The 26,857-nt window shown below is 36.4% G+C and overlaps 1 protein-coding gene across 1 annotated transcript in view; it reads left to right on the top strand.

Annotated features, from left to right (window-relative positions):
- Nucleotides 1–26,857, top strand: part of LOC130575509 (gamma-aminobutyric acid type B receptor subunit 2-like) — a 222,246-nt gene that overhangs the window by 105,227 nt on the left and 90,162 nt on the right. The window contains exons 4-7 of the mRNA XM_057369433.1: nt 3,897–3,998; nt 9,219–9,284; nt 14,690–14,881; nt 16,000–16,236. Of these exons, the coding sequence (XP_057225416.1) occupies nt 3,897–3,998; nt 9,219–9,284; nt 14,690–14,881; nt 16,000–16,236 (597 nt within the window). The remainder of the gene's footprint in view (nt 1–3,896; nt 3,999–9,218; nt 9,285–14,689; nt 14,882–15,999; nt 16,237–26,857) is intronic.

The raw sequence follows: 26,857 nt of genomic DNA, 5'->3' as shown, positions 1-26,857 counted from the left end.
TTTGTGCCCTTCTTTCTTAGGGAGCCAGACCCTGCCTCTCCCCAATATTTGCTTTTTTTTGTTTAAAGCTACATTCATCTGGTAGAGACCACAGAGTGTGTTGCAATTTTATATCCTCTAGGCTCATTATTTTTTACAGCCCACTTAGTTGCTCTTTCTGCTCTCTGAATTTGCTAGAGATTAAAGAAATTAATTTTTTCCTTTGCAGAGCAAGTTCTTTATTCCTCAAAATCCTGGTATTTCTTCTCTCACAGGTGCAGGTTGAGGGGCTTTKTTTTCCTCTCAGACATCACTAAATTTGATACAAGAGATATGAGGTAGGCAAGCATTGCTGCCATATACTTCACAGGAAAAAATATACAGCCAGACTTGGCAGTAAACTTTAAAACCTTTGTTTCAGTCATATGAGCTAAATTAAAAAGTAGCTCTGGCAGAATGAGAAAGAAAAGCCACTTCTGCATCCCATCTTCTCTTTTGCCTAAAGCACAAGGACCATCCTTTACTTCTGACAAATGCTTCCCTTACAAATCCTTCATTTTTTGGAACTTGCTCCTGAGTAAATGTATTTGCACCCCAGTAATTTTTGAAGCTGACCATGCATAGATTAACTATATAGTATGGTGAAATACTGATTTAATCTAGCTTTATAGGCAGAACAGTGCAAAAGTCTCTTTTTTGTGATTTATTTTTTWAWTTTTTTTTTCTCTGAGTGAAGGACTAAGGTCTTTGAGCACTGGTTTGTGAAAACGTCCGGGTTTATTGATGGTCAGGTCTGGTAGTTCCTGTTTTGGGAAAATGAAATATTGCTGTCTTTATAGKACGTAAAGTTGATATAAACAGGCACAGAGCCACAGCCTTCATTAAATTGTTATCAGGGGTCTGAAACCACATGGAGTTCCACTGAATCTGTATTATGGTTGGTGCAAGATTTCCCTAGCAACTGCGGATCCCCATAAAAATATAATGCAGTCTTTTTACCACTTTCTGCAGCAGTTTCTGAAAGTTGAAATTATCCTATTTACACAACAAAGACACAGAAGCACAGCAGTTTACAATTCTCTTTACTTGGAGTTGGTGGAATGGAGTGATTGCTGCTGAGCTCTGAAACTGCTTGTACTAAAACTGCTGGTGATACGCTTTCCAGGACTGCAAGCATCTGCTAAAACAAAACATGTAGCATTTTGTATTCTCAGTTTCACAAATTTCATCCAAAATTGGGGTGTTTGCATCAGGAAATGACAGCTCTGCTGGAGGTGAGGCTTTGCAAATCCTGATTTTGGACCTAAATCCAAATCAGAAGATTCTGTAGTTAAATTTATCTGAAAGAAGTGAAGAACTTCTGTAGAAACAAAACCACAAGTTTCTGTTCCATTACATATTTAGAGTGTTTATAAAGGAAGAAAAGAACCTGAGGTTGGTGAAAAAAGTATGGAAAAAGAAAGTAAAAACTGGAAAATATAGTAAAAATACTCCCAGACCAGGGACACAGGATGGCATGTGTCAGACATAGGTCAGAGCATTGGAAGGGAAATACTATCTTTTAGAGAAACCTTCTAAATTCTTATAAAGCTGCTTGTCTTATCTTGTTGGGATAATGGGAAAGAATAACTTTTCTTTTGGCAAAATCTTCCGAACATCAAATATGTGCTTCCAGCAGTGAAGAGAAAAGGTTTTCAGCTTCTTTGGCAAAAAAATCTGGTAAGGTGTGTCTTTCGGGAGATTAATCAGTAGATAAATGAAAAGCCTAAGAGCTCTGAAAGTCACAGATACACGACCTCTAGCAGATGAGCCAGGGGGGATGTCAAAGAAATTTCTGTGTCTGAATTTAAATAAGCATTGCTCAGAAAAAACCCCAAACATATGCAATTTAATTCCTCAGTTGAAGAATTCTTGAACAAGTTCTGAGGGCATGGAATCCCAGCAAATCAGTAGACAGTCTGAAGTATAATTTTAATAATTGTCAGCCTAGTGCCCACTGCCGAAGCCTATCTAAAAGTTTTAATAACATTTAATGTGAGTTTTTTATCATTCTTCTTATGTTAATAATTGTCTAAGTTGACTAAATAGTGTTTAAGAAACCAGCTGTTTTCTTCTCAGTTTTTGAGTAATTTTGATCTAGTCTTTCTTTGATTAAAAGACTGACTAGAATTGGTTTCAGAAGAAAGTCAGGAAAATATCATAAAAGCAAATCTGAAACTAAAAAAACTTCTTGTCGTACAGAAGAAAGTAGGACAGTATGAGGTAGAACATATGACAAGTTGTATTCCTTTGGAAAGTAGCTAGCTGAGGAAAATATTACTTTTGTCAGTAGCAAATGATCTCATACTAGGTAGAAGGATTTTAGACATTAGCTAAACTATGATCAAGAGAGGTTTGTTTTCTTTTGTTATCACTGATGGTTTGTTTAAAAAAACTAATTATTTTTTGTATCGAGAAAGACCTCTGTTAAAAGGAGCAGTTAATGGCATTGCTGGAAATAAAATAACAATAATTCAGTTTAACTAGCATGCTAGCAGGAAAAGGGGTCAGTACTGATCCCTTTTTGTGAATACATTTTCACAGAAGGAGTTTAAAAACTGGTACCATCCCAGAAGGATAAAGGATATAACTCAAACTTTGGTTGGCTGACCATTCTGACTTGCTTATCTAAGATAAAACAATTTTTAATAAAAAAAAAGTCACTTATATGTCCAGTTTTTTATCATTATAAAAGTTTACAAAATAAAAATGTGTCTTAGTGATTTTAAAGCATGGCTGAAAGGGATAAGGTGATGTAGAGGCCATGAAAGGAATAATTAAGGCAGTTGCTGTAGTGATGATTGTCAGAAAATGACCCATACAGAGGGTCATCAGAAAGTATCTGCATATGATACACAGGCTTCTAAATTCTCCTGTTGAATATCACATATCTTCCATCTTCTATTTTCTGTGTTTGCCTGTGGGATGCCTGTTTCATACTGATTTGCTTCTATTTGTTATCACAAACAAATTAAATAGACAATCACTGTAATTGATGGCATCATAATTTTATGAACTTAAAATTGGTGTGCCACTCTCTTMATTTCAGTCTGTGATCATGTTGCAGAGTAGAATTATTTTTGYTTATCTGTTAGGAATAGTAATGTGAAACTGGTTTTGCAGTCATGTGGCTGGAGGAAAACCAGCAGCGATTAGGACAGAAAACCTTGAGCTAGTTATATGGGATAAAAACTTTAAATTGGTAATCCAGATTGCTTTGTATGTTTTCTGGCTTTTTTGTGCTTATGAGGCAGCTCAAAGAGGACAGTTTTGCCATCATTAAACAGGTGAAAAAATCTGTTGATACGTGGTTGCATGTGCCACTGTCAAGCAAACTGTGYCACTTGTTGCCCCATGGTGAGATGTGTGGTCTAAATGAGGGGGAGGCCACACAGGAGCTCATTAAGCTTTATCAGTCCCTAAATGATAAAGTCAGTGAGCCAAGCTCTGCTGACTCATGCTAGGACCAGCCGAAATCAGGACTTGAGAATGTGTGAGCGTTTCCTTGATGAGTCTTTCCCCTTATAGTCTCTCMAATGTCATTTTGGCTACAACAAATTTTTTGGATCTCACAGCCCTGCAAATCCAGGAGGATTGTCCATCCCCATTGACACAGATTGGGAGCCCAGCTTGTGGGGCTCTGTGTGAACTCTTCACCMCGTAGTAAAGTCCTTTAGGTAGCACAGCCATTGATAGTTGATTGTGGTCACAGAGGAACAATGCCTTGATCACATCTTAGGCAAAATGGAAAAATCTATGCGGGCACATATATCATCGCCAAGATCATTGCTTGTCACTGCAGATATAAATACAGTCCATCTGCTTCCTTCTCACTGGGTCTCGCTTCACTGATTTGCCTTTTTCTCAACTCCTGACAGGTGAGGAATGATCTGACTGGAGTCCTTTATGGCGAAGACATCGAGATTTCAGACACTGAGAGTTTCTCCAATGATCCCTGCACAAGTGTAAAGAAGCTTAAGGTATGTGTTGCTGTTTGATAAAAAGGAGAGAGTGRTGATTTTTTTTCCTATGAAGGAGAGTAATGAAACAGAATTTGTGTTAGAATGACATAATACTACATTCCGTTGCATAATAAGATTTTWAAAATGACATTTTGAGGGCCTAGCCCTGCTTAAATTTATGAAAGTCTATGTGCATAGAAAATACTTTTAATAGTTCCTGATTGCGATACTAAGTAAAGAAAGTTGTTGCTGGCTTAATGTTTGCACTTAAGGACCCAGTCATAGTGACATACATGTGAAAACTGTTGAGGTTTGGAACCAGAACCCTTTTAAGGTAAATTATCGTGTTGCAAGAATATTGAGTCTATTTCCATTAGTTTCATTACACATTTTAGATTGACTTCCTTGCTAACCYCGTCTGCATATGAATCATAACCAAAAAAAAAGGAAAAATAAATTTTGTAGCAAAATMATTTCTCATTCTTCTCTTATTATAATGATTTATTAGACTTCTGGCATCTCATAAAATTAAAACTATATTTTAGCATTACCATGCMGTGCAAGCAGCAATAAACTAGACATGGGAGGTGTGAATCTTAGACTGCACATGAACATGAAAAAAAAAAAAGATTGAACAGCAGGAGAAAGCACTTTTAAATGGTGAAGATCAAATTGTTTCTGGCATCAAGTACATATGACACACAATCAAGCCACAATCCTGAAAATACTTTAAAATATGTAAAACAGGCTACAAAAAATTCTTAATAAACTAAATTATATTTAAAAAAATATAATTAAAGCAAGAATATTAAGCTGTGTAGGACTAGACCTACAGAGCCTACAGACCACACTGAAGCTAGCTGGAAAAGTTCTGGAGAATGGTAAACTAAGCTTTATATAATAAATAATGTTATAATGTTAATAAAACTATGTTTTATTATTTTCAAAATCTAGATATGTAAGCTGGAATGTTTAAAATGTTAATAGGTAAAGATTATTTTTATGGGAAGCCAATTGAGTCTGTTTAGTCTAAGCCAGTTTGCATTTTCTGCCTGGATTGAAGAGACTCCAGTAGATGTTACAGTAAAGTCCACATTTCTGATTAATAGTGATGTAATAACAAGRAAAAAAAGGCATATGAAGCATTTATATTTGGGCTGGAAGTCAGAAGAAGCAATGTGGTTCCAGCTTTCCTGTGTGTCAACAACACACTGGGTTATTTTTTCAGGGAAGACCAGAAGACTCAACTGATAATATATTCGTTATCTCTTGACTTCTTCTTCAAAACAAATTAGTAAAACAATAAATAAGCAGTTATCCATAAAATTGCTTGTTCTTGTCAGAAATATGAGGTTAGTTGTTGCTAGATACATGTTAGACACAGAATTTAGCTATACAATTCTAAAAATATTAATTCCTTCCTTCACCATGTAAACTTAATARAGGTAAACTGGTGTCTGCTTGCCTGAAATGTCTTTTATTTTCATAAACACATTTAAATTAATTAAATTGATAATTATAGAATGGAARATGGAAATGGAAAATAGAAATAGAATATAGAAAAAAATGGTATGATTTCCAGAAATATATTTTAGATTTCTCTCAGTAACATCTTAGTTTCTACTACATTGACTCCAGCCTCTTTGGATCACAGTCGAAAGGTAAATTTTAGCTTAAGGATATCTTTAAAACTCATTTTTGTGTTCAGAGAAAGGGAGGCATTTGTACAAATGCTTGAAAATTCTAAGCATTCACAGACAAATTGTACGAGCAGTAACACTTCTGCTTCCAACTTTTTTGTATATTGCACGTAGGATAAAAACAAATCACCAGCATGTTGTGATGGTGGGAATTGACGTCCTCTAGTTCACCTTCACAATCAGGGATTCCATAGCTAAGGTCAGAGGCTCATCTTTAGCTCTTCAAGTGGACATCTGAGCATTTAGAAAGCAGCACATGTGGATACCTCTATTGTCAGTTACTCAGCTTTGTGTAGATTTATTGATAACCTCTTGACTGTCAGATACGTGGTAGAGAATAAGACAGAGTATCTGAGCCATTCAATTTAGGTATCTCATAAAGAGCCTGCCAAGACATTGACTTTTTCTGGCAGATGAGATATCATAGCAATCCTTCTCTGGAAAGCTTTATAATACAACATTGTGGTGTTATTCATTAGAAATGAGACAGATTAAAATCTGATCAAAGAAGGGAAGCTCAGAAGGCTGAAAAAAAATAGCTGCCTATTCCAGCATAATGTGCATCACTCAAAAACTCTGAAAAGGCTAAAGAGTGTCTCGTGTCTGAGGCTGTTAGAAATGACAGAGATGATGATGAGTTGTTCTTCATCCCTCAGTAGAGCACCTTAGATTTGYTGATACTCCCTGTCTTAAGGGTTTGTACTACTCAGCTGCCAGTGCTAACAAAGACACTCTATATTTAATAACCAAATAATATCCTCACCTCTATGAAARAAAGGGAGCAAAAGAGTAATTTTTGAAGCTGCGCTGTAGTCTTAATTCATAAAACCTGTTTTTATGCAGGGTTTGCTACAACCATGGGTAAATGGAATGTAACTGTTCTTCATTTTCTTGTTTGAACTTCAGTCCATATGGGAACATATGTATTTCTTACTSAGGGGCAAAGCTTAAATGCTGATACTGCTACTGTAATCTCTGGGAAGAGTAAATATGACAGTTCACCATCTGGCAAACGGTCTAAACATTGGTCTTTTTATGTAAATGCAGTTTTGGGAGTTGCCTTCCCCCTGGGATGTTTTTAATCATCTTGTAGATCACCTGCCTAGTTCCATGAATTAAAACCTCTTCTGTCAAAAATGTTTTAGCTCCATGCAGACAATTTACAGCTCTCTGAAAAAGAGACTTGACACTTGCAGGGATCCAGTGGGTGACTGCTTTGATCCCTATGAACAAGTTCCACTGTATTAACTTTCATCATTCTGTGAAGGTTGATGCAAAGGAAMAGTAATAGTATATCCTTGCAAGGAAATCATTCTAGTCTATAGTCAGTTAACAGTATGAATGAAGGAGTAAAAAAGTTATGTCCAGCAAACATCTGATGAATCTCTTTGCATGAGTCCATCATGTGGACTTTGACCCATGAGCACTGCCATGAACMCAGCTCTGACACCCTTCAGTGCAGACTTTGCTTTCCATGCAGATAAAACCTYTGCTGGGGACTTGAGCCATGTGCAGTTTGTCAGAATTTGAAGCCTCGATGACTCTCAAGTGGGATGGAGCCAGCAGACCCAAGCCTGGCATCCGGTGGATCTAGACTTATTTGCGATCTTGAATGCAATTCTTCAAGAACAAATTTGGGAAAAATATGGAAGGGATTGCAAAAAATGGAATTAGAGGAAGAGGCTGGCGGAGGAGTGTGTCATTGTGCATAGGAAGAACACTATGCATGAGCCAGGAAGGGCTGTTGTATAGACTTTCCTAAATTAGCTCCTTCTACTGGTGTTCGAACACKCAATTCCTTGGTTCTATGATTGCGTATTAAATTTTGTGATAATCAGGTGGAAGCAATGTCTTAAGGCGTGAATCCACACACCAAAGATGACATGACATCAGTCTGAATGTTGCAAGCCAGTGGGCAGCACTGTTGCGTGTGCTCTCTGGAATTATTATTTATGAGGCCATGTAGTTAACATCTATTGGGGTTTTCTTAAATTAGTTCTTATTATGGCATAAAATGGAGAGGAATTTCTTCAATTTTAAGTGTAATTATTCAGTGCCGTGCCACTTGTTTTTAATTAAACTCTGCTGCTCTTTTTTTTCAAATATTAAGTTTGCATTTTTATGTTCAGAGCAGTCAAGTGATTCAGAGCTGGGGTTCCAAGAATAACCAAATTATTTTTAAAATGTGAAAAATAGAAATAGTAGATGAGGTGAGGTTTTTTTTGTGCGTAATTCTTAAATCTATTTATTGTCCTTACCAAAGCTGTAATACCATAGCTGTAATTTGTGTAATTTGTTTGTTTAGTTTCATGTAACCTTGTTAGATTTGTTTGAAAAGAATCTAATCCACTTGAAAAAGATTTACATTACTTTATCTGTCTGTGGCTAAATATAAAAATGAAGAGAAGCAGGCTTACTCAAAATGCACAGGTTCAGAATGAGCAAAGCATATTACATTATTTCTGACTTCAAGCATGCTAAGAGTGGTACTGTTTTCATGCAGTTAATTACAGAGGCATTCTAATATCTTATTGCATTGTCTATCATAATACTTTCTGCTGAACAGGAAATAAGCACTGAAATTATCTGAACTAAAAATCTTTGACAAATTGATTCAATTAAAGCTTGAATTTTTATTTTTTTTTAGTTTTTTTTTCCTGTGAAATTTATACTGAATCATATGCTTGTTTTTTCCTTGGAGAGGGAAAGAGCTATTAGTAATTCTAAACAGGTCTTATATGAAAGAAATGAAAAATTTGATTTGCTCAAGCTTTTGCTGAGAACTCTGCCTTTGTGTGAAAAAAAAGGTAATGTGAAGTCATAAAAAGATATCTATTCTGTGTTTTATGGATATTAGAGGTAATTTTTCATGTTAGGAAGAGATTAGTCCTGTTCCTGGAGAAATATTTTCCCACATATGCTCCTGAATTTAGGAAGACTTCCTTAATATATTTCTAAGTATGAAAGTAAAATTATGTCYTTGGACTTCAGTCATAGGTTCTTAAACTGTGATGATTTTTTTTAATGTGTGGARATGGGAGGGAGGAGAGAGGGAATTGACAATGTTATAGTGGCTGTAGAGAAGATTTTGTATGAGTAAAACCTTTAAAAATTACTAAAGCAGGCTTAATAGAAAGACATTTGATCTCACAAATCTAATTTCTTAATTTTACAGYATTATTTCATGCAAACTGTGAAAAGCRWATGTCTTCAACTTATTGTAATATGMAAAAKTGTAGAAGAAATATTGCAAGGAAGAACATTTGATATTTTAATGTTTTTGATTACTAACATATGACCCTAACATCAGTTTTACTCTCATTAGTACTATTGTTTAATTGTTTTCTTCAAAAACCTCAGCTTTTTTTTTCTTTAACAGTACTTCAAGTTCTTGAACATACAGCAGGTGAAATAGTTCTGTGTTAATTCTGTCTGCTGTAATCTGTGCTAACTCCTTACATGATCTGAATGGCCAATTAAAGTGGTATCTGGAAGCTACAACTGTATTTAACTTCCACATGTTTTATTCAATCTGCAGGGTAATGATGTTCGGATAATCCTTGGCCAGTTTGATGAGGAAATGGCTGTGAAAGTTTTCTGCTGTGTAAGTAAATATATTTAATTGCATTTCCGAATAAAGAATGTGCTGCATTTGAATAAAAAGTAACTTGAGCATAAACATTTTCTTCATGGAGTTCAGCTCTGTGAAGGTTTATATCCTAAAGAGAAGCTGCACATGCTTAGTTCCATTTCTTTTTCAATAAAATATTTTGTACTTGACTTCAGTGGAATTTAGGCATAGACTRCATGGTTTGTTTCTTCTTATTACTTTCCTGTAGTGGAATTAAATGCCTTAAAACTCAATTAAATTGAATTTTGCCTAATTAAAATTCAAACTTGAGCATTGCTCTTCACATCAGATCCAAAGAAATATTTGAAATTGTAGCAGGAGATAGATAGAACTGCAAGATTTCACCCTTGTCCAAGAGTTGTGTTTTGGTGGTAATGTCTGTGTGTGGGGTTTGTATGTCTTGGTTTCAAAGAATAAGAAATTCAAGCCAGTTCCTATGCATCCTAACTCAGCAACACTAATAATTTYTGCTACTGAAAATGTTGCTAATTGTACAGTTGTCATTCCCATCTGACTGCTGCACATTTCACAGGTATTGCACGAAAGCAGATATTAGTTTGTAAAAAAAAAAAAAAAAGGGGTTTTGACAATAAGAAATACAGTAAGACCAGAAAACATAAAATTCCTTATCCTCACCATTTGTTTGTGTGAATGTGCTGCAAACTTACACATTGTCGTTGCCATTGAAAKTAGCAGGACTAAAATGTGGGTCTATACTTGTACCTGCATGAAAAAAAAATCCCAAAGAGGCAGGTTTTGGTGGTCTAAATTTTGAATAGGTATTGAATTCCTAGTCTAAATAGTTAGATTAATCCTGGATAATCCAAGGACATGGTAAATATAAAGGATGAGCAGTAATGATGGCATCTGAATTTCAGAGGGTGTTTTTAGTGTTCATTTAGTGAGACAGTTACCTATCCTTGCAAAGGAAGGAAAAGCAGTTCAAAATCTGAGTGCTACATGTGCCTCTGATGTGTTTTGGCTCTTAGTCAGCAGCTGTCCCAGTTGGTGGCAAAATTTGGAAAGGAGATTGTAGAGTATATTTGGAAGGAACAAAATCTGTTTTCATCCAAAAGGAAATGGAAAGTACTATTTTATTTTTCATTCTTCTCCTCTCTGATAGGTCTTTGTATATAGATCTTTTTGTACTGCCATTTAAATTGGATTGACAGAGATAATACCCTGTTTTTTCGTTATTGGATGAAAGAATGGTCCTTCTGCAGCCCAGATCATCCTCAGATCACTTGGGTTTGGGCTGCATCTCCCCAACAGAGGGGTCCTGGTCGGAATTTTCTTCCAATCCAACACCAGCAAGAGATTGATTTATGCAACTGCCCTTAATTTCTAGTGCATTCCTCTAGAATTCTCTTCCAAGTCCATGTGCATGTGAGGCCACTGAAGAAATCCTAGAATTCCATGGAGAGGCAGGTTGTGCTTTTGTTGGCATCACTCTCATCAGAAGGGTTCCAGGGAGAGGATGTTTCTGTCGCATGAACTCTGGCAGCAGCTTTCTGTGGCTACGGTTTGGTGTGAAAGTGGGAAATGTGCGTAACTCTGAACAGTTTAGAGTGTGATGGMTTCTTCTAAAGTACATTAGTGTCAAAAATAATAAGGGGAATTTTTCTGGAGCCTGGAGAAATCTGAAAGATCATGTATTTAGGCTTGTATAAATTTATTTACGTGAGAGTTTCAGCAGGAGACTGAATACAGGAGAGGGCAGTTCAAAGTAGGTCATTTATATATTAATGCACTACAATATGTCAGAAAGCTTATTACTAGTCACAAAGTATATTGTTGACTCATGCACTCCTACAGATATGTGTCTAAGAGCACAATAATTTGGATATGTCAAGTTTTATTTCCAGGTGTATCTTTAGGCAGGTTTCACTTGTGATTCCCTGTTATATTTTCCAGGGTTACTGATGTCAGCCAGAGAAAGGCTTTGACTTTCTTAAAGGAGGATGCCATTTCACTAGTGCAAGGCTTTTTTTTTTTTTTTTTAAATGATTGTGGTTATAACCTGAATATTATTTGGTAATGACTTATGTAGGTGGTAAAATCTTTAAAGTCTGCCTCACTGCTCCTCCTGGATTCAACAGTCATATGCTGTGAGGTTTCCTCAGGACATCCATAGGAGTTTATGTAAGATCACAGAATCATTTCTGTTGTAAAAGACCTTTCAGATTATCAAGTCCAACCATTAACCCAGCACTGCCAACTCCACYGCTAAGCCATGTCCCTAAAAGCCTCAAGTAACACATCTTTTAAATACATCCAGGATGGTGGCTCAGCCTCTTCCCTGGTGTCTGATATTCCCTTCAGTGAAGAAGGCTCTCCTAATATCCAATTTAAACCTCCCCTATGGCAACTTCAGACCCATTTCCTCTTGTCTTATTCCTTATTTTTTGGAAGAAGAGACTGACACCCACATCCACACAATAAATGAATTGGAAGATATAATTCAGTGGCAAACTTTAAAAACAGGACAGGACTGGTTCAAGSCAAAGTGAATGTTGGCAGGTATTTCCTGCAAGGATTTAAATAAGCTTAGCTGTTCATTTATCACCAGTGTCAAAAACAGTGAGCAATTTTAGTTCTTTGGGAAATCTTAGCTGCATAATTCATTCTCACCTCAGTGGGATGAATGTGATGTTTTCTTGGAATAGAAATTAGGGTCTTTTGGTCAAAACTTTATATTTCAACAATCAACAAATTGCCAATAATGGTTTACTACATGTAAAAAATGTGTCTTACAGGAATCTCTTTGTTGCAAATAAGCATTTATTTATGAATTCAAACAAAAATTAATAGTTTTAAAAGAAAAAAAAAATTCAGTTTCACGAGGGCAAAAAAACCTGTCCATGACAGTTTCCTGGCTGCTTGACAGCAACTCAGGGCTTTGCATCCTACCTAGGACATGATGGAAAGATTAAGGAAAATGTATGACTACTTTATCCTGTTCTGGTGTTACAAAGTATTTGCAAACCTTCTTCAGCTTGCTCTTGTCTGCCAAAAATTCTTCCCCATAGAAACTGAAACTTGTAAGAATTGGCCTTGGTGTGCATTCAAACAGTGAGAAAGATCCATGTGTGTCAAGTAATTGTATCTTTTAAACATCGAAAGCATCTCCAGTTAGCAGAATGAACATGGAGAAAATGGTGTCAAAAAAAGCATTATTTTGCAATGAGACTACTGGGACCCAAACACTGAAATGCCAGAGCCCTATCAGCTGTGCTGTCACTAGAAAAATKACTTCATTGCCATGGTGCTCAGCCTTAGAGGAGCTGATTTTCTCCCTTTTTTTGCCTTCACCAGGCTACCCTTCAAGCCCTGTCACTCCACCATATCTCAGACGAAGAGCWGACAGCTCTTAAAGTGTTTGTTTTGGGTTTGTTAAACCAAATTGTTGCAGAAATGTGAAAGTGCAACCAGTCTTTCAGGCATCCATGTTGGGAATGATCCCTTGTTTCCAGGGTGAAATTTCTGGCTATTTTGAAACTTTCAATTTTCAGCCCATTTCCCAGGGCATTCACAGATTATGCAGGAAATAGTACAAGTGCTTATGCAAACAGAAAATTTCCAACAGCTCTAATTTCAGAATAGTTCACAGCCAATACTTTTTGGCAACACACAATTTGATACTTTAATCTCTATAGAGCAGAGGAAGCTATGTAAGGTTGTCCTTMTCCAAAAGCACTATTCTGTGTCAGTTTGTGTCCTCAGTGATTTGAAAACTGTCAGATAAAAAGCACTGAGTCACTGAAAGGTCTTGAATGACCTAATTGTATAATGAAAACTCTTTTAGACAGAAGGAAGTGCTGCAGGATGGGGTTGCTGTTTTCCTCGCAGGTGGACCTGGAACACAGTGTCTCCATAGCTGTGCAGGAGTGGAGATGGGTAGGAGGACAGAAGCAGATGTGTTTCTGGAAGGGTAGAATTAACAAGCTGGAGAAAGACAAACTATTTATGTGGAAATTGTGGAATAAGTAATATATGAGATGCAAGACACCCTGTTTTAGACATGGCTTTCAACAGCATTGTGTACAAAAGCATGAAATTTGATTTTGGCTGAACAAAAGCTTCTGCATCCAGGGGCCAAATAAATCTGCTTTGTGCACAATACTGTTATGAACTGAGTTGGCACCATTATAATAGAATCACAGATTTAAAGCTCATTTTTAATTTGGGTATTAACATATTTAGGGGTCTGTCCTATTTCATGTATTCTGCTGTTAATCTTTACTTATCTGATMGGCTTTTTTGGTATGATCTTTGGGATACTTTTCAAAACAGTTGTATCTGAATGACTAATATGTCCTGTTTCCATTCTTACAATTTCCTCTTTCTGAAATGTTTTCTGTAAAAATGTAGCTGTTTTCCTKTTAAGGACTCTAAGCTTGCACCATGCATTTCTAGAAACTGSAATTTTTATCTTAGACCTTGTATCYCAARTATTGCTTATAGCAGGAGCCAAAGAAGCATGAAACCTGCAGTTTTGAAATGGAGTCTGACTGAAATGTCAAAAGAAAAATATCTGGTTGCAAGACAGTGAGAGAAACATCTGAGATAAAATTTGCTAATTTTGTCCTAGAACACTCTTCCCAATCAAAAAGAATATTTGGGAATAGATCAGCTTTTAGGTACAACAGCATATGTGCCTGACTAAGAAAGTATTTCTGATTCCTGTTATATATTCCTGCTAATTATTGAAAGGAGATAACTATCTCAGTATCTTGGAGTACGGTGGGCTGTATTCAGTATTCCAACAATACAAAATTCCACATGAACAGAATTCTTGCTGAGAAAAAAAAAATTGTTAAGACTTTATCAATTCACTATTCACTCATGCTCCTCAGAAGGAGCTGCTAATTGAATGTTTCTGTGGCCTGCTTTTTAGCACAGCCACCCAGTTCATATTTCCCACATGTGATTTGATGATGGCTGTGATCCGGGTTTGCTTGCTGACCTAGTCCTTAGGTTGATATAAGGGTGATGTAACTTAGCTTAAATGTGGTAGCATGGTGGTCCTATGACTTATGTAATTGTTGTGTTATGAAGAGTTTTCTGTGCCAAACTGTGCCTTCTGCTTGTGTTTCTCTTTAACTCCCTCAGTTCTCAAATACAGTTTAATTTCTCTGTTTTTGAAAAATGGTCCACTGAAAGAAAAACAGGGTTTAGTGAATTCTCATTTCCTCAGTTCTAAAGTCAGGAGTCTTCACTATTGGCAAGTAATTTTTCTAACCTGTTCAAAATTCTTGTGTACCTTGATTATGCCATAATTTCATTAATGATAAAAACAGTTAGCAAAAAGCAACTGGTTTCATGTTCATTACCTCTATTACAATGCCCCTTATCTTTTCTGTTGTTCTTATTTGCAGGCCTATGATGAAGAAATGTATGGCAGCAAATATCAGTGGATTATTCCAGGGTGGTATGAAAATCTTTGGTGGGAATCCTGGATTAACTCCTCCCAATGTCTCAGCAAAAATCTTCTCGCAGCCATGGAAGGTTATATTGGAGTGGATTTTGAGCCTCTCAGCTCAAAAACAAATAAGACTATATCAGGAAGGGTTAGTATTTTTTCTCCTTCTATTTTATTATACCATCAGTTGTCTCACTGGTGGGTTAGCATAGTAAAACACCAAGGAGGGAGGTGAAGCCAAAGGGCTCTTCTACCAAAAGTCATCACAGTTAGTTTCACCACTTTCCACCAGCTTGCAATTTTTAAATATTTGAAAATCAAATATAATTCTCTGCAGGGTAAGAAAGCAGTAACATCCTGTGCTTCAAATCTGCCCTTTTCCCCCTGTATGAATATTATATTAAATGTGCAGTAAAGTTTGAATGATAGCCTTCAGTATCATGTGTTTTGTCCCATCAAGTTAAATAGTTGAACACAGAAACAGAAAACTCTTATTATATTTAAATCTGTTCTGCAAACAGCAATTTGAATGGTGATTTGTGCCTCTCAGAACCAGGGGGCTGGAGGTGAGGCTTGCTTTAAATATATAAATGTGTGGTACTTCCATAAAGCACATAATATTTCATCACAGAACAAATCCTTACAAACTCTGACCAATGAATAAACATGCCTGATTTTGCTGCTTTTCATCTTTTTTTCCCTCTGCCTTTCATGCCTTGCTGAATGAGCACGAAAGGCAACATTACTGAAAGGCAACTCATCACAAGACAGCACACGGTCTAGAACGTAGTGAACTTGTGAAATATAGACAAATTGCCACTCAGAAAATTTCATATTGAGCAAACGGTTGCTCACATAAAGGTTATTTGATTTGCATAATCCTGTAAAGTGTAATCAGACACTCATTTGSAGGGATACAGACTCGTTCTCTGTTCTAGTATTATGGCTCACCAGTGCACAGTTTTGGTTGAGCTGKAGCCTTTTGTACAAAAGTAAAATAAAGGCAGTCGTCCTTTACACAGTGAGGCAGCACAACTGCCTCTCTCTGTCCTAGTTCTGCTTCCCAATCTCACCAGCAGTTTTTAAGTCAGGAATATGTGTGTTTTTAATTTTATTTTCTTTAATAATTTTATTTTGGAGGCCTTTTCTGTGTTAGTTATGCATGTCTCTAAATTGGAGGGTGCAGTTGGAGTTGTCGGTTTAGATGCAACTCTGTAAAATGTTAATTAAACATTGAGGTAAAACCGAATTTTATCTCCTCTGCAGACTCCACAGCAGTATGAGAAGGAATACAATGCTAAACGTGGTGATGGACAATCCAGCAAATTTCATGGTTATGCCTATGATGGAATATGGGTGATTGCCAGGACCCTACAGCGGGCAATGAATTATCTGAATTCCACCAACAAGCACCAAAAAATTGAAGATTTTAACTACACTAATCACAAACTTGGCAAAATTTTTCTGAACGCTATGAATGAAACCAGGTTCTTTGGAGTAACGGTAGGTCCTCATCAGATATTTGTGGGATGGAGGAGGCTTGTGATTTCGTGTCAGTCGYTGAAACAAGTATTAAATATTAAGTGTGCTTGAAAAAGAAACACAGTCATGTATTTCTTCTTTCTTCAGAGCTTCCAGTTCTACTTTATATTAAAYATTAATGTTGTTGCTTTGAGATTCTTGCTCATTGCCTGTCTTCCGATGCCAAGGTATGACACAGTACAATTCCTCAGTTATCAGTTTTTTAAGCACAAATGTCATCTGAATTAACAAATCAGAGTGGTCTCAAGGGAGCTACATGTTTTYGCAAGCTGCAAAATGTGTTTTGCACATTGTTAAATGTTTTAGCAGTTAAGGAGTATCTGGAATGTGGCCTGAAAAAACGTATTTTCCTCCATCATTTAKTTTTGGTGATAGGTTATAGTACACTGTCTCTAACTCCAGTGCTGTACATCCTGGATATTCTTGTAACATACTTCAGTTGTGTTTTAAATTTGTTTCTAATTTGTATTTTTTCACAGTCAAGTACAAAGTATTCTCATATTGACACAAGAAGAACTGGTCATATGCAGCAATATCCTCATTCTTATTTCAATTGCACGATTGCAAACCACAGTAATTTTTTTTTTTTAACTTGCTTAAGTTTCTCCTGTTTTTCAGCAGAGTAAAACAGGTGGTAGGAGTGTGGCCTTAAAACTTCTTAATTGCTTAAATGTGTCTGAGGCAATATCAGTCAGAAGTTAATGGTGCATGTGYGTTCAGGAGTCTGCAGAGCTCACCAGAGAGATGAGCAGACTCCATTTCATGGAGAATGATCTTCGGAGTTTCCCAGCTGCAAAGAACCTATGGGAACATGCTTTGCTGAGCAGTGTGCTTGGACTGCAGCATGGCTGKATAAGGAAATCAGTGTTTGAAGAAAAGTGTATTTCAGTGGTGCACAGAGGGACATCTCCTTGCAACAGGAGCATGGAGAAGGTTGAAAGGAGCTGGTCAGATTCTGTGCGCAGTTAGTTTAAGCTGTCTTGGATATCTTTAATTGATAATAATATCTTTAATTAACCTCTAAAAATGTTGAAGTAGCAGAACTAAGGTCATTAGTTCTGTCAGAAATTGGTTCAAGCAGGAAATGCCTACACAAAGACATCAAAAAGGTGTAAAGGCTCAACTTTTTGGTGTCCTTGTTAATTGCTGAAAAAGCCTTTTGTGGCATGGTACAATTGAAACTAAATTAGAATTTCTAAGTAAAAAACATCCATATGGCAAGACAATGCTAATATCTAGTTGCTGGCACAATGTGAATTTTGCTTTCTTTTTACACCAAATTTGACTGAAAGTTTCAGTAAAAGAATTTGGGATCCCATTGCATTCATAGTAGGACTGATATTTGATGAAGCTTTCAGACAGTGGCAGCTATGAACCAGACTCTCCAGRGACTCATTTATATCTGTCCTGTGTTATTCCATGTAAAGTATTGATCAGTAAGCTTTAAATTGAATATTGCTATGTAGTTTTGTTTTTTTTTTTTATTTTTCCTTTTTGCCCTTTGTTTAGTTTTCCAGACAATTATGGTGAAATTGATAGATTTCATTAGCATTGCTTAATCGCCCTTCACTGTTCCCCCTCCAACAAAAAAATCCCCCACAAAATCAAAGCCCAAATCCCTAAGATTGAAAGAAAGCCCTTTTTTATTAGTTTCTGAGACACCAGCAAAATCTCACAAGCATCCCTGTAGGGAGGGAATGAATCAAAGCTTCAATAACCACATTCAGTTATGTTTACTTACTGTATTTTCTCRGGTGTAATGGTTTTCAAAGAAAGATTATTCACAAGATTATTCACAGTATTTAGTACCTGTCTGAGGTGCTTGGTAAAATATTTCTCTTTATCATTGGTCAGCCAAGTCATAACAGCAATTCACAGCCCAAATCTGGTATTTGCAAGGATCATGCTTCCTGTTATTGTAATTCACAAGAACATGTTATTAAGAAAGATATGGAGAGAAGAAAATCTATAGCAACTACACTTTCTTAGGGCATAATTACAACAAATGATACTCAAGCTTTTCAAGACAGCGTGGAGTAAAAGAGTTTTAGAGGAGGTATTAAATATTTTGCATTGTAGTGTTCAGAAAGCTGAAGAAACAGATTGATTCTCAACAGAAATATTTTAAAACTTTTTAATCTTGAGTCTGATAAATTCCTGTCATTTGTGACCTAATTTAAAACTTTCACTGAAATGTAAGTTTTAAGTCATGGAGTGCTAAACCTAATTTCAGATTATTTTTTTCCCAGAATATATATTGTAATATAAATTATTTACAGTTGATTTTTAAAAACTAATTCTAAACAGGAAAAGAACATTCTTTTATTTAAGAGTTCTGTGCCAAATATAAAATGAGTTTCTGAAAAAAAGAAGAAATAAAAGGAAGGAACTAAATCTTATCAATATTCAAAAACTCATCCAATAATAAACGATGTTGTTATTTATTAGGTAGGAGAAGATAGACAAGAAGCTGTACACAAGAATCTAAAWCTGGAAAATCTATTAAATAGAGACMTCTTTCTTTATGCTTTCTGTGAATATGATATCAGAAACACTGTCATGTCATAAATAATAAATCCCTCTACCACTTTTCATTTTCTTTGAAATTATTTATAGAAAACCACACCATTGGGGGGGTTGTGGAATTTTTTAAACAAATTTGAAAAGACTTGCTGGGATGAAGTGTGCTAGCTCCTGATTATACAGAACATCATTCTTTAAACTTTCTTTTTTTAATTTTTCTTCTTTTTTTTTTTTTAATTTTGTTTTTCTTTTAAATTTTCTAGGAGACAGCAATTAGAAGACAGATAAGGCTATTGCCCAGAGACTCAACATGACAAATCCTATTTTTATGCATAAGAAACTCAGTACAAAATGTTACTTATTCTAATTTTGCTGTCAGAAATCTATTGGAAGGGAAATTATGGATATTCCTTAAATATTCCTGAGGGTTATGCTCTCTTTCTGGATTTTTTTTTCTTAGTAAATTGATTCCKTCTGTTACTTTGCCTTTGTGCTTATTGGACTGATAGGATTTACAGTCATGTTGATTACCATATAAATTTCTTGTGTATTCTGAATACAGAGCAAGGAAACATAAATTTGGTATTTTATCAGAAAATAGTAATACAGCTGTTTGCTACACTTTTTAAAAGATGAACTGGATACTGTTTTGCAGGTGAAAAAGGATTTTGTGATGAGAAATGCAAAACAAAAGACCTGCAGGGATGTTCCTGACCTGCAGGGATGTTCCTACAATTTTGTTATTCTGAATGTCCTAATTCTGGAGTCAGATTTGCTGGTGTTGGCCATTTTCCAGTTGAGTAAGGCGTTGTGTGGTTAGAATGGTCCCTCTGCAATGACCTTTTCAGGACTGGAGTGCCTTTGATTTAGAACTACCTTGTCTTTCATRGTGTGCTTCTGTCTAATTCCTTGGTTATCAGAGCTCTTAATTAATTATAAATGAGAAGTTTGCTGATAGAACAAAATAACTTAAAGGATTTTGAACTTCTTTTTTTTCCATTTTTAATCCAGATAAAGACAGTTGTATAAACTGAATGCAACACTACCTTAGTGATTTATAAAGTGCCAGGTCCTGTTTCCTTGCTAAATGTATCACTCTTCTCAAATAGTAYATATTCTTTCTGATAACTTTAGTGTCAGAAAATGAAAGATAAGGAAACAAGTATTTACACAATTAATTTTGACACAATTTAGATATCTGAGGAGTTCCCTTACGTAGCTGGTAGAGGCACTGGAAGTAATAYAGATTTAGAGGATCTATTGAAGTCTCTTTTGAGTTGTTACTACTTTTAATCAGTACAGAGTGATAAAGTGATGGGAAAAATATCAACATGTGTCTGGAAGATGTATATATCTGCATTTCAATTATACAGCAATTTACAGCATGTTACCTATAACATGTTTATCATGTATGTGTGAAAGCTGAAGAGAATTTTCCACAGAGCCAGAATAATTCTCTTCAAGCAAGACTTGTTTGTCTAAGGGATAATTAAAAAAWAGGAAAGGAAATGTCAAACTTTATTTTGTGCAATGCTACCATAATATAGCTTGTAGGCTTAATAATTAGTGAAGAATTAGTGCTGCCTTCTCAGGATAYCAAATCATATTTGGTGTATACTGAATCAAAATTCATCTGGAGAATTTAACTATTTTGGTTTAGAAATTTTTCCCTTTTGTTTTCTTTTTGTAGAGACTATGGATGACTACTCATAACTTACAGCAAGGTTTATATTTGCTAGCAAAAAAATGTTGGTTGTATTTGAAAAGATGTCATGAAATGGTTTAGGTTGGAAGGGACCTAAAAGGCCATCTGGTTTGAACCCTGCTCAGGGCCCCATCCAACCTGCCCTTGAACACTTTCAAGGATGGGGCATCCACAGCTTCTCTGGGAACAACCTTGCTCCAGTGCCTTTACTCTGACAGTAAAGAATTTCTTTCTAATACCTGATCTCTTTAAATTTGAATCCATTCACCCTTATCCCWGCACTACATCCCCTTGTAAATAATCCCTCTGCAATTTTTTTTCTCAGTTCCCTCTAGGCACTGGAAGGCTGCCATATTAAATACYACATTTGTTCTCAGATATTAGAAGTTTGTTTTGTGTCCATGGGGGAGCCAGGTAGTGGGAAAAATACAGTGCAGTCAGAGATAATTTTTAGTTCCTTTTTTATGCAAAACATGACACTGTTAAAAAAAAAACCCCTCTAATTTTCTGTTTGCTTCACCTTTGTCACTAATGTGAAGTCATGAATATTATCATTCTGACTGATTTATGCCTGAACAGTTGCAGCAGGGTATTTTGCTCCTTGCATTTATTGCTATTATCTGTTATTATAAATCAAGTTTCAAAATTGTTAATTTATTGCAATCCTTATGACCTTCTATTATTTCTGTGTAATGGAAAAGGGATTGCAGTGGAGGAGTGAGAAAATTAAATGCAGTGTTGTCTTTTCCCTTTATGTCAGCCAGAGACCAGCACAGTAGGATAAAATTCCATCACAGTAGCTGCTGCACAATTGAAACCACAGCCATGAAATAGCTTTCAATTCTGTCCCTGGCATCCTGCATTTGAATGGATCCAGTCATGTTTCATAACTGGAAAAATGCTTATTTATATGAATATGAATATGAATATGAAGTTCGCTTTGTATTTTGATGCTGATTATTTCTGAAGATTTATCTTAGCAGCTTGCCTCCACTTTCTAGGCTTCAGTAGCCACTGTGCTGTACAGGAATCTCAAATACAGGAGGTGTTAGCACTGGAATAAGAACAGGGACAAAGTACTGTTTCATGTCATCCTGGAAAAATARCATACCCAAGATGGTTAAATTAAAAAATGTATCGGTCTTTGGCAGAGAATCAGATAAAATTATCATGGACTTCAGCAGGATGAACTTATGCTTAATATGGGAGTCTAACAAACATTTCTGTAGTAGCATTGATCAGTGCAGCTAATTTTGCATGAACAGTTCTGAATGTAGCCTGAAGAGCTATTTATACCTGCAGTCAAATTTTCTATGTTGGCATGGCTGARGCAGGGTGAATAGTAAAAGTAAGGGGGGGAGGGCAGAAATTTCARTCAAGCAATTTCTTGTTAATCCAGAATGGAACTTTCAAAGTACATTTAATTTTATAAAAGCGGGGCGGGGGGGAGGGGAGGCAGGGGGAAGAGGTTTGGTGTGCAGTGGAATAGTTGACACTGTAATGACATCTGTTACTAATAAATGCTTTTGAATGTTCGGTCAACTTTGGCTTAATTTTGAGCATTTGAAACTTTYTTGTTGGATATGAACCATAATYGGGTGATTTGGGGGAATGCAAAAGMTAGAAACCATATAGTCAGGATGTTATATGTATGTCTGCACAAACATACCCACGCTCACAATCCCACCGATTCTTGGCAAATCTCAAGTWTTTTCTACACCTGACCCCAATGAATGTGAACTGTTCTAAATTTAATGCCTTGTTTTGTCTTTTTATTTTTCAGAAGTTGGCTCCTGTTGGGCTTTTTTTTGTGTAGCACAAGAAAGAAAAATACTTGGGATCTGACTGTGTGCAAGACCCCTTACAGGACTTTTTGGTTTTTCTGAACTTTGAATCTTAGTTTATCTGAGAAGAGATAAGCCTGGTGAATCTCTGACTCCCTTACTCCCTCCTGATTTCCAGTGCATTATCCAATTCAGATGAGCAAGCAAGAGCAGTGCAGTGGGGTGGTGAACTAATTTGCTCTCTSTGTGGCCAGTTCATTTAGGAGACTCCTCAAAACAGAGAGTTGCTAAACTAAGCCCTCAGCAAGTTTGCATAAGGTCATAAACAATGTTTGCTCATTAGGAAAATTCATCGCAAATGTTTTCATCTGCCAACAGTGTAAAAGTGCACACAAAAGGAAATCCCAACTTTTTAAAGGGAGAACTGAAATTAACTGTGACATTTCAAAGATTAGCCCTCAAGCTAATCAGCAGTTGATGATTTAATAGTTACAGTAGGTGTCAAATAAAAAAGGCTTTACTCTGAAGTTGTAGAACACTTACTGCAGCATCTGTCATTTCAATAGCTGGATATTTGCTGAAAATAAAYGAACAACATACATTTATAGAAAAGCTTGTGAAACATTTTCTGGCTTATATCTCAGCTTCTTCTGCTTTGTATTTAATTTTGTCTGTATCTATACAGTGTTTAACATAACGCTCAATATGCCTCAGAAAGTCCTTTGTAGCTACTTTGTGTACAAAGAGTGGAAGTCCCTACAAATAATAAAGAAAAGCTGAAGGGAAAGTGATTGCACTGTCTAAGTGGTGGTGCAGRTTTGGCCTTCACAGGATAGTTCTCTTTAAGCTTCTAAAGAAAACGCCTTTCAGTAGTACTACCACCTTGTTTTTTTTTTCCTGAAGTGTGATTTATTTTGCAGTTGCCTGTTTCTAACCCACCTTGGGGTTATATTTTGGTATTGCTTTCTTTTTTTTTTATTTGTTTTTCTTGTCTTTATTTCTTGAATTTGAAGGATGAAAAGACTAAAGAAAAAGGTTAAATTTATGAAATGTGGAAGGTCTGTCCTGACGCAGATCAGGACTGGGAGAGGGTATCAATGGTTTCAAAGCAAGTTTTCAAGAAGTTTTTTTCCTCTTCCAGTTCGATTGGTCTGAGGTTGGTAGAGAGCTCTTTTAAAATAGTGAGATACTGAAGGAGTGGACAGTGTATATGTGTTGGACAAGCAACATGGAACTACTGTTTCTGGTGTCTGCTGAAGAAGCAGGACATTGATTTCCTGATGATTAGATGGCCTTTTGTGTTCTACTTTGTCAGAAGTACTACTACATAGCTTCCTTTGGCACCTCTTCAGCATCTAGCAGGAAAAAAAGGGAAAATGTTATGTACCTTTTATCCCTGCATTTAAGTTCTGCRYCCTTCTTTACCAAGATKTTTKTTTTTTTTTTTTAATAAAAGATAGGAGGTGTTGTTTGTGTGCCTGCTGGAAAAGGGCGATAGGATAAAATTCCTACAGACTTTTATGGAGAAATGTCCCGCTTGCAACAAATGTACCATTGAAATACAATCTCCTGAAAATTACAGAAAACCTGGAGTAGCTCCATCCATCTAATCTCTGGCTCCAAACCATGTCAGTATCTTGTGATCAAAGGCAGATGACACATCAGCATGAATCTCTGGTGTTGATCCCATATCAGCAAGAAAATATCAGCATCTCTCTTCATCCATATACAAGCCCATAAAAAACAGTTAAGGGTTTGCAATAAATGCTGTAAGAACTGTTTTGACAGAGTTTCTTTTGCAGTAATTATCCAAAATGGAAAATATGGTTAAAGGCATGTGATGTTGACAATGTTGCAAATTTCTAAATTTCAGTTTGAAATTTCTCCATTTCTGTCACTGAAATGGCARATACAACCACCCAAGGAAGGATTAGAACTGTGCTGTCAAGGGGGGTGCAGAAGAACAGTGGAGTGTGATGAGAAGGGAAAGTTTCAGGTGCTTTAGCTGCGCTGGGACCTGGTGCAGTTCTTGGTATCTGCAGTGGCACGCAGTGTGTCAGCCACTACAGCAGCCTGGTAAACAACTGTCTTGAGAGCTATGATTATGGAGTGCAGTTAAAATTATTTCAAGCCCCTTTCAAGTAATGTTGTCTGTAAAGGAAGACTGCTCTTTCCCCGAGAGAGAAATGTCTTGAGTGCAGAGGGAACAGATGAAGTGTCAGCAGGGTTTGTGCTCTGGGTGGAGAGGCCCTGGGAGAGGAATTATATCCAAAGTGATGTCCCTAACTGCACACACTGTTTTTTAAGAACAATGATTCTAGAAAGGAGGACTGCAGGAGAATGTGTGTTTAGGATAATATAGTGGGAAGGAAAAAGATTTCCTGGAAGGCTTTTGTCTAATCTGCATCACTGAGCTGTTCTGAGTTTCCAGTCGCCAGTGTCCCTCATTCTAGTTCCGATTTATTTGTTAGTGCTTAGAGTTTAATGAGCAGCTTCTCACCTGACTGTGCTTTTCTTGAAACTGATTTTTCTGCCTTTGTTGGAGAGCAGATCTCYAACAGATGATGTCAATTCCCCAGATACGTGTCCAGATGCAGACAGGTGTGCATGAGCCATGTGTTTGATCGCTGGGCCGTGTAAATGTTTATTAGGTGGAGCTTGGTGGCCTTGAGGASCCAGCGAGGCTCCTTTGTGGTTTCTGGCAGACCACGTTTTAGGTGTGTGTTTGTACATGATGCAATGAAGCTTGGGCAAAAAAAAAAAAAAAAAAATCTATGAATTATGGGCATTCCAGAGTAACAGTGTTTTTTGGTGGTGTAGCTGTTCCTGCACTCGGTGTACCCAAGAGAAGGGAAAAAGATGTATGGCAAATTTAGGGATGCTGTCTGTCTCCGTTTGAAATCACAAGGTAAATCATCTTACATGGTTATTCCCAAGCCCTCAGCTGCCCACTGATGGGGATGGAATCCACCAAACAGAGCCTTGAGGTGCAGCATATTCTCTCAGTGGGCACAGTGGTCAGAACAGCAAGATTGGTACTCTGCGTCAGCCTCAGTCTGTAAACTTTCCTTAGAGCTCCCTCTGGTTTAGGTCCCTTCCCTCCTAGAAGAGAGCACTGCAGAACTACCTGGTTTAGCTTAATATTCAGGATGTGAATGCTTTTCTGTCATGATTCTAGAGTTAAAAAACACTATTATTTTGGAGTTAACATATTTTAGAAATAGTATAAAACTGAATTTCTGAGTGCTTGAGGGAATTGCAGTTCTTGTTTTATTTTCCACGGGAACAGATGTTAGCCCTGCTGCCTTGGGATTGTTCCAGCTCTGGTAATTCTGTTCTGTGTACCTAAAACTCTCACTGAGATTTTAGATGGATGAGGAAGTTATTATTGACTAGCTTTTCACCAGGAATCCTCTGGGACAATAAATGCCATAAAGATGCAAAATTTTAGTATTACTGTTCTCCCTTCTCTGAGTCGACTTTCATTTTATTAATAATTTCATTGTACAAGCAAAATATAGTAAAATTTTACTGTTTTGATCCTGTTCCTGTTTCAGTGACAAATCTCTTTTAGCTTCATTGAGAGCAGGAGGAGGTTCTTACTTAGCAAAGTGCTCTAATGAATGATTTGCAAATGTAACACAAAACGTTATTCTAAAATCCTTTTTTTCTTGCAGAAAATGTACGAGAATCTTCATTTGAAATGCTGTCTAGAATTAGGAGATTCATCCTAAAGGTGCTGATCAGGTGTAGTGCTGTCAGTTAGTAATGAATGATTAGACTCAAGAGCTTGTTCAAGCACATTTGGAGAATGTGTCGAGTGTACTGTGTGGAATTACACAACTCCRATGTCAAATAACTGTGAGCGATTAAAATAATGTGCTGGAGTATAGCAATTTTAAAATAATGTCTAGTGATGACTGTAAGAGCCTGCAACTTTTAGTGCAGATCATGTAAATCAAAGAAATGCTGGATATTTTGGTGATCAATTGCACTCATTGTGTGTATATACTTTTGGCTCAACAGTGTAATCCTTTACTGGGTATCAGATGGCTGGGAATATGAAACATGGAAAAAAGATAAATGAGAAACCTCCAAGCATACARATAATATTCTGAGGGCTCAAGCAACAGAAAGAATATTCATAAGCCAGTTTGTTGAAATCTCAAGAATGTTTTCYACTGTTCTTTGAAGAGTTGCCATCATACTACTCTAAATCTTCTTAACATMTGCTTTTCTTGAGAGTTTAAGGAATGAGTAAAGCTCCTAAATGATAAATACATTTCTAAATATGCTTAGATATGAAAGCAGGTTCATTTAGTAAATAAACTCTGAAGTATAAAATTAGTTCTAACCTGCTTATTTTTATCCTTTACAGAACTGTTTTGTATACTCTAAGAAAAGAAATAAGATATTTACATTTTCTATGACAATTTCTGTACCACATTTACAAAGACTGTTGATTTAGGTTAATTGTACTTCTCTCCATTGTTGAATAGTTGTATGGCAAACTTTAATTTATGTTCTGCTTTCATCTAGGTTACCCCATCAGTGGGCAATTTTAAAAAGC

This window comes from Malurus melanocephalus, unplaced genomic scaffold, assembly GCF_030028575.1.
Source record: "Malurus melanocephalus ecotype Western Australia unplaced genomic scaffold, MMel_1.1 scaffold_110, whole genome shotgun sequence".
NCBI classification, from domain to species: Eukaryota; Metazoa; Chordata; class Aves; order Passeriformes; family Maluridae; genus Malurus; species Malurus melanocephalus.
This window is presented reverse-complemented; position numbering and strand designations above follow the sequence as displayed.